This window comes from Haemaphysalis longicornis, unplaced genomic scaffold, assembly GCF_048455015.1.
Source record: "Haemaphysalis longicornis isolate Haplotype H1 unplaced genomic scaffold, Haemaphysalis longicornis Haplotype H1 scaffold_11, whole genome shotgun sequence".
NCBI lineage: Eukaryota > Metazoa > Arthropoda > Arachnida > Ixodida > Ixodidae > Haemaphysalis > Haemaphysalis longicornis.
Genome location: NW_027526214.1, coordinates 10,190,300 through 10,199,114, shown reverse-complemented (window position 1 = coordinate 10,199,114; position 8,815 = coordinate 10,190,300). Strand labels below are relative to the sequence as shown.

Here is an 8,815-nt window from a genome sequence, read left to right as displayed (position 1 = left end):
TTCACAATTACGTCACAAGCCTCAAATAGAGTTCTTTGACCTGCAATGTTCTAGATGAAAATCGACGGTTCGAGAAACACTGGCGCCCAAAGATAAACACCTGCCGAGCAGACGCCACAGTGTTCGAATCGCTGACACCAGTCGATGCACGTCACATTATTGACTGCTGTTTCGCCGCCTGTATAATCTTTGAGTTGTTAGGGGAACACAAGTTCTCCTAAATAAACTTGTTGTTTCTTCACGACCGCTGCGTCATCTTTGGCTACGTTACAATATGCCACAAAAATGTCAGATTGTGATCAGCAAGCTTGGAATGAGTACGTTCATAGTCTGTATCTGAAATGAAAAATACCTCGGGAATACATCACAGCATGGAGTAAGCCTTAGTCCTGGCCGCGGATATAAAAATAACCCTTAAAAGAAAATTTGTCTATTATATGAAAAACGAGGATTGCGTGTACATGATTAGTGAAAATCAAAGAAGGGCTTTGTGGTGAAATATACCCGTTAAGGGAATGGCCCCTCATTCTACGCCAAAAAGAAGCTTCCAAGACCAAACGGGTGCGCCATAGGTGGAGGAAGAAGAGGTGTGAACGAGGCACGAGAAGAGAGCAACAGAGAGGGAGTCAGGAGACAAGGCGGATCGAACGGGGCACGGCACTGTGAGAAACCGTGTAAGACGTCAGGTCTATGTGCCACAGCGAGGCAAGGCCGTCACCAGTCTAAGCAATGGTTCCGGGAGGCGCCGCCATGCGCCGGGGCATCGTCGCCAACACGGACTACCGTCTACAGGGCTCCGGGGTGCGGAGCTGCGCGTGACCGGCGTGAGGAGGGAGTAAGCCCTTCATCTTACCCGGCTTATATACTTCCTGCATCGCATCCTGTGCAGCCAACCTCGACGACACAAGCACCGCTACGAGGACAACGTCGGCAGCCGCGTCCTTGTAAAACCGATCACGAGCGGGTCCTGTTCTTGGGACATTCACGCGGGAAAGTTCGCGGACGTTGTAGTTGTGGGTAGTGGAGCGGGCCACTTGGGGTGTTTCCCTTAGCTCACTGTCCCTTCTAACGTTTCGTCTGTGGCGAAACGGTTCGGCGCCGCTTCTGCTCCTGTGCGTCGCGTCGATACCTCTAAACACGGGCGCCGGCGATAAGAACACTCTCGCCCGAAAAAAGCAAGAAAACTGTGTGTGTGCCCCGATTTGGGGGCAGTTGTTGTAGAACCTTCAGTGCGGAAACATTAAAGTTATGTTATCCCCCATCTGGTGACCCGGAAAACGAACGTACCGCACCGCCATGGCCAACGAGGAAACAGTTGCTGCCCTTCAACAACAAGTGCAACAACTGCAACAACTGCAGGCCCAACAGCAAATAATCCAGAACCAAGAGCAGCAGCTCTGGGAACAGCAGCAGCGCAATCAAAATGAAGCGCTCTCGTCTGACGACCGTGCTTCGCTCCAGCAGTCCCTGCTACCTCGCGCGCCTCCATTGCTGCGGCCGCCACGGACACGGACGTCTGTCGCGTCGCCGTCAAACTTCCTCCGTTTTGGGCAGAGGCGCCCGACGTGTGGTTCGCTCAAGTCGAGGCGCAGTTTTCCACGGCACGCAGTATCCAGGACCGGACGCGCTACGACTACGTCGTCGCCCATCTAGAATCTCGCTACGCGACTTAGGTTCGCGATATCCTTGCAAATCCCCCGGCTGATGACCGATACCTACACCTGAAGAGGGAACTGATCCCCCGGCTTTCACCCTCACAAGACGAGAAGGTGCGTCACCTACTTCAGCACGAAGACCTCGGTGACCGCAAGCCATCGCAGCTCCTGCGTTACATGCGTGACCCCTTGGGCAGCACACTGGTCGACGACTCCCTCCTCCCTATCATCTGGCTTCAGCGTCTACCCTCACATGCGCAGGCCATCCTCCAGGTGCAGCCGAATCTGCCGCTGGACCAGCTCTCTCACATCGTCGACCAAGTCGTCGAGATTTCTTTGCCAGCATCGCCTCTCACCGTCAACGCCGTTGACACCCGACAGTCCAGCAGCGAGCACGCGCGCCGTATCCACGAAATCACCCGTCAGCTGGACTCAATTCAAAGGCGCCTGGATCAAAGCCCGAAGCTGCGTCCACAAAAACGCCCCCAAAGCCAAGACAACAATGCCGCTTCATCGCACGGAAATAACGGCACCTGCTACTACCATCGCCGATCCGGGGACAAAGCCCGGAAATGTCAACCACCTTGTTCAGCTGGACGTCAGGGAAACTATAACGGCAGCCCGTAGAGACGGCCGCGAGCTGCCAACTTAGAGCTCGTCGCATATTTGTCACCGACCAAGTCACTAAGCGGCGGTTCCTCGTCGACTGCGGCTCCGACATTTGTTGCTTTCCCTGAACCTTCCTGCATGACAAGCGTCCTTGCATGTCCTTTGAGCTCAGTGCGGCGAACCATTCGAGCATCAAGACCTACGGCTCGCTCCGCCTTAACATCAGCTTCAAAAACCTGTGTCGGGCTTTTCCATGGATGTTCGTCATCGCCGACGTCGCAGAGCCAATCATCGGGTCCGACTTCTTGGCGTACTACAATCTTCTACCTGACTGCCGATATGACCGACTTATCGACGCCACAACAGGCCTCTCCACGCCGGGCCAACGTGGACCACCCAACAGCCTAACGTCAAGGCACTCACCATTGGGAACCAGTCGCCGTACCATGCCATCCTCGAAGTAATTTCCCGACCTGACTCGACCTAGCGGGCGTCCGCGAGAGGTGCGACACTCAACCGTGCACTACATCCGCACTACTCCCGGGCCCCCGGTCTCATGCCGCGCCCGTCGCCTAGCCCCGGACCGCCTACTAACCGCACAGGCCCAATTCGAAGCCATGCTCCGCGAAGGTAATGCCCGCCGCTCGGAGGGACCTTACGCCTCGCCGCTTCATCTGCTACAAAAGAAGACCAATGCCTGGCACCCCTGCGGAGATTATCGCGCCCTCAACGCCCGCACCGTCCCCGACAGGCACCCCGTCCGTCATATACAAGACTTTGCTCACCGCTTACACGGCAGCACTATCTTCTCAGGGTGGACCTCGTAACGGCCTACACACAAATTCCTGTCAACCCGGATGACGTCCCAAAGACCGCAATTATCACGCCCTTCGGCCTATTCGAATTCCCTTTCATGAGTTTTGGTCTCCGCAACGCGGGACAAATGATTCAACGCTTCATCGACGACTTCGTCCGCGGCCTGCATATCTGTTTCGTCTACCTAGACGACATCTTGTTCTTCTCCCGCAGCGAAACGGAACATCGCCAACACCTTCGTCAACTGTTCCAGCGTCTCGACGAACACGGCTTACTCATAAACGTTCAGAAGAGCACGCTCGGCGCCCCCGTCGTCACGTTTCTTGGTCATGAAATTTCTTCAGAAGGAACCAGACCCTTGCCTGACCGCATCCTGGCCCTTCAAAACTACGCGCTGACTGCCACGGCGAAAGACCTTCGCCGTTTCCTGGGCATGTTCAACTTTTACAGGCGCTTCGTGCCTAAAGCGGCCATATATCAGGACCCTCTCTATGATGCGTTGGCCGGCCACCGCGGCAACCATTCTGTCACTTGGACCCCAGCCTTACCACAAGCGTTCGAAGACTGCAAAACTGCCCTCTGCAACGCTACGCTGCTATCCCCTCCCAAGCCGGAGGCGCCCCTGGGTCTTTTCACAGATACCTCTAGCACCGCCGTCGGAGCCTCTCTCATGCAGCGCCTGGGAAACAACTGGTGCACCTTGGCGTTCTTCTCGAAGAAACTCTCTTCACCGAAGCCGCGCCCGCCTTCCGGCAGCATCGTCAATGCAACCTCGCCCCATGCGGAGACGACCTGGCCAGCCTACTACAGAGAGCTTCTTGCCATCTACGAAGCACTCCAACACTTTCGCCACATCCTCGAGGCACAGCACAGCACCATTTGCACCGACCATAAACCTATCACTTACGCCTTCTCCCAACGCCGTGAAAAGCTTCCATCGGTCCAGCAGAACCAACTGTCCCTCATCGCTCAGTTCACCACAGATATCCAACACTTCAGCGGAAAGGAAAACGTGGTCGCCGACGCACTTTCCCGCGTCTCGGCTGTCGAGCTACCAACCGTTACGACCGACGCTCTCGCCGAAGCTCAGAAAACGGACACCGAACTCCAGCAGCTCCTCGAGAATGGCTCCTCCCTTCAACTTCAAAAAGTTACCTTCCCTGGTTCGACGGACGCTCTCTACTGTGACCTATCAACAGGACGAGTGAGACCATACGTCCCTGCTTTGCATCGCCAAAGCATCTTCAACCAGTTACACAACCTCAGTCATCCCGGCATCCGAGCTTCTACACGCCTTGTGACTGACTGGTACGCATGGCCCTCAATGCAACGGGACTGCCGCACCTTACCACGGACGCGCATTCAATGTGAGCGCGCCAAAATAACCCGGCACGTCACCTCGCTACTGGGAGAATTCCCCCTCTCGCCGGAACGCTTTCAGCACGTCCACATCGACATCATTGGACCCCTCCCACAGGCCGGCCCTTATCGTTATTTCCTGACCGCCATTGACCGTTACACTCGTTGGCCCGAGGTGTGGCCGCTCGAAAGTATCACCGCAGAAGGCGTCGCATCAGCCTTCTTCTCCGGCTGGATTTCACGCTTCGGCACTCCTCGTCGAATCACAACCGATCAAGGAAGGCAATTCGAATCACAACTCTTCAGGCTCCTCGGGCTCTCCACCGGGTTCGAACGTTCACGGACAACTAGCTACCACCCTTATCATTGATGATTGAACATTTTCACCGGGAGTTCAAGACAGCCATCATGTGTCACCCTCACTAAACCTGGGTGGAAGCTCTCCCCGCTGTCGCTCTTGGTCTGCGCGCAACTTTCAAGCCGGACATTCAAGCCACGCTCGCGGAACATGTCTACGGGGAGCCGCTTCGCCTACCTGGAGAACTCCTCTCCGCTCCGACTACTGACGTAACCACCTCGGACCCTGCAGACTTCGTCTCTCGGCTCCGTCGCACAATGGGCGCGCTGCGCCCATCACCAGCGGCACGCCACACCAAGCCGACCCCGTTCATGTTTAAAGACTTGGCAACATGCTCGCATGCCTTCCTCTGCGACGACACTGTACGCGCACCTTTCCAACCGCCTTACTCTGGACCATATAAAGTCATTCGTCGCGACGACAAAACATTCACCCTGCAAATCAGTGGAAAGGACGTTCGCGTTTCCATCGACGCCCTAAAGCCATCATACAACCTTTCCCAGGAGACCACCAACTCCCGCACGCTTCCCGTAATTCGCCCACAACAGCCCTACACAACCCGCTTTGGACGCCAGGTGCGGGTCCCCAAACCTCTTTAACCCTGACGGCTCCAATCTGCGTGGGGGGTGGTGTGGCGAAACGGTTTGGCGCCGCTTCTGCGCCTGCGCGTCGCGTCGATACCTCTAATTACGGGCGCCGGCGATAACAACACTCTCGACCGAAAGAAGCAAGAAAACTGTGTGTGCCCCGATTCGGGGGCAGTTGTTGTAGAACCTTCAGTGCGGAAACATTAAAGTTATGTTATCCCACACGTCTATACCCTTTCGTCATTTCTTTAAAGCCTACGTCCTGGGACGTCTGTAAATATAATGTCTTCTTCTCGTTCGCACCAAGAAGATCCCTTTGTTTCGCGTGATCAGGCACATTCATAAAAAACAGTAACCAGCCGGCCAGGATCTTATTATAACATCTGCGGAAATCGACTGAATTCTCTGTGCAGATGAGTGATTTTACATTTGGAAGAAGGATTTGGAGAAGTTATTGTTGATGGGATCACAGCTAGGATTTACGGGACCCGAACTTAGGCAGAGGTTTGAAAACCAGCGCGCGGAGGAGAGGGCTCAGAGGGTAGCCGAGCGACAGGCCCTTATAGAAGTAGCGGAAAGGAAAAAGAAAGCCGACGAAAGATACTTTGCACTACTCCAACTTAAGCTGCCCATTCAAGAAGGGGTGCAAAACATTGCAGTATTCATTGGAGAGAGTAGCGCTGGCCACAGCAGCCTTGTTCGGTTAGAGGGGAGAAACTTCGCACGCGTATCTTTAAAGGTTCGAGGGCGTAGCAATGGGTCAGGGTTGGCTCCAAGGCAAATAGACTGTTGAAATTAGTATGTGTTGGTCTGGGGAGGCACTTTCAGTTTTCGGTCGGATGACTGCAACAGAGTCGTTGGACTCTGTAAAAGTCAAGAACGCTCTGCGGCAATGGTTTACGTTTATTGCCAAAGCGTACCAGGACAAGTTTCGCAAAACACGAGCTGAGGATGGGGAAACAGGGAGGCAGCTAGCAGCTAGGATATCAGGTTATTTTGATCATTGGATTGAAATGACATTGATACCAAAAATATTTCAGGGTGTCCGCGATGACGCCACAGTTCCTCCGTTGTTTCCACCCGAAACTTTTATACTTTCTAAAATGCGACAGTGCAAAACTCTTGATAAATTGGCAGATTATACCGACCGGTTTTTGGAGGCGGTAAATCTTGTAAATCTCGGAAAAGACCCACATTACGGGGACAAACCGCTGACGAATGAGCTGACCGGCACAAGAAGCAACCTCCCAAGTGCTTCTTGTGCAACCGTCCGGGCCACCATGCTTCGGACTGCCGAAGCACGGCAAGGAATCCACCGAAGTGCAGCGCCTGTGTACGCGTAGGATCACAAAACAGAGGACTGCCAACCTGGGTCAGACGGTGAAGAGTAGTTGGCTGCTTGCGCACTGACCATGGCCTCTCGAAATCATCCGGTGGGCAGCCAGCAGAGTGCTCCTGGAGGAAATCCGTTTCCTTCCGCACACGACCCCGGTCAAGTCGCTGGGAAGGACGGGTTTCGCGTGAACGGCATGCCTGTCGTGGAAGGCCGTGTTCAAGTAAAGCCTGCTGCAGTCCTTCGGGATACTGGAAGCATTACCGCCACCGTTCGGAGAGAATTGCTTAAAGACGGTTGCATCTAGGGTCTTGTGCTTGGAAACCTTACTGTTGTCAGAGCGGTGGGAAACCCGGTACACAGAATTTAGGGTGGCCAGTTGGTAAATATTTCTGAGATGAACAGCGCAAAAGAATGGGACAACAGAGGAGAAACTAAGGCAGCGCTGTGCGGTGTTACGCTCTGGAAACGGCGTCATGGACGTTAATTTCCCCTAGCAACAAATATCACCAAGGAGCTTAGCTATGCGAGAAAGAAAGTTTTGGTGTCGGCCGTCCCAACGACAACGCAATCGAACATCAAGCCCTGGTAAGCGCTTGTGATTCATACCACCGACACCGAAAGAGAACACCTGGCCCGAGAGCAGCAAAGCGATCCTTCGCTAAGAAGCTGTTTTCGCAAGAATGGACAGTCGCATCAGAAAAATGCGAGAGCTACCGTTTCGTTAAAACCAATGACGTTTTATATCGTCACTTTCACATTTCAATGGATAGTAGATTCAAACAGGTCATTCCGCCCCATTAAAAAATGGAACCAATCCTTCGATTTGCAAAGGAAGGCTTCTGTGCAATTCAACAGGGCAGGCGAAAAACTGATGGCACATCCTAGACAAGTTTTACTGGCTGGGCCTCCGCGGATATGTCAAACGCTTCCTCGGGTCATGCGACGGCTGCAAGAAAACATGTACGGGCAGGGTTGGAATGCCACGACTTACCCCTGAGATACAGCTACCTTCTCAACGCGTTGCTGCGTCCAAGCAAGGAAAGTGCGACTTATTGGAAACGAATGGGTCTTCCCTAAGCAACAGTATGAGTGGCTCGAACGTACCTCGTCCACGGACCTTAGAGAAGATCGTGACGTTTAAAAGACCGAAAAGGAAAAAGACCCCGCAGTACTTCCTCATCTTGACTGGGCACTACCGGAAGTTTATTCCGAATTATGGGCAATCGCCAAGCCCCTAACTGAACTGATAGACACAACCGAGAAAAACAGGGTTGCTTCGGATGGGTCTCAAGAGATGGCGTCCAACATACTAAAGCAAAAGCTTATGTCGGCCTTTTGCTCTGAGCCCCTGGCAAAGGGTAGCCATTTTTTTTTTCAAGTAGAACCGACACCTCGGACACTAACCTTGATTGCTCTCGTCTTGGTCGTAGTAGGGGTAATCCTTTGAAACTCGTTGGTCAGACTTTTTCCAAAAAAATCGAGAAGGCACCGCCTGCTTTTAAAACACCTACAATCGGATAAGCATTGCCACAGAGTTTTGCACTGTAGCTGGCCATTGTACGGATATATTCGGACTTTTGTGCTGGATTCCGTCAACCACTCCTACTGTGCTATGTTACCGTGTAATCGTCTTTTTACGTGTCGTAACACCTAGCCTGCACACACGAACATTTTTTGTGAGGACTGTGCGTGTTTTTTTCTGTGTGTGGCTACGTGAGGACTGTGCGTGTTTTTTTCTGTGTGTGGGTACGTGTTGGACTTTTGGGGACTCTGCTTTGGACTATAGAATAGTTGTTCCCAAATATCTTTTTTAAGCGGAGGGTAATGTGATGAAATATACTCGTGAAGGGGAATGGCGCCTCATTCTACGCCAAAAAGAAGCTTCCAAGACCAAACGGGTGCGCCTGAGGAGGAGGATGCAGGGGTGTGAACGAGGCATGGGAAGACAGCGAGCGAGAGCGTTCCAGGAAACAAGACGGATTGAACTGGGCACGACACTGTGAGAACCCGCGTAAGACGTCCTGTCTACGTGCCACAGCGAGGCAAGGCTGTCGCCAGTTTTCGCCAGGGTTCCGGGCGTCGCCGCAACAGCCCG

The 8,815-nt window shown here is 53.4% G+C and overlaps 1 protein-coding gene across 1 annotated transcript; it reads left to right on the top strand.

The window, feature by feature from the left end:
- Positions 1-729: 729 nt before the first annotated feature.
- LOC144161021 (uncharacterized) lies at positions 730-2,282 on the top strand. The gene is made up of 2 exons (XM_077692086.1): positions 730-801; positions 1,728-2,282. Exons 1-2 carry the CDS (start codon positions 730-732, stop codon positions 2,280-2,282), a joined length of 627 nt encoding a protein of 208 aa, XP_077548212.1.
- Positions 2,283-8,815: the final 6,533 nt, after the last annotated feature.

Excerpts from the sequence above, each read along its gene's own strand:
- LOC144161021 (XM_077692086.1), top strand. The coding sequence starts at position 730 with ATGGTTCCGGGAGGCGCCGCCATGCGCCGGGGCATCGTCGCCAACACG. Across the intron at positions 802-1,727 it reads ACCGTCTACAGGGCTCCGGG|AGGGAACTGATCCCCCGGCT; the intron begins GTGCGGAGCTGC and ends CTACACCTGAAG.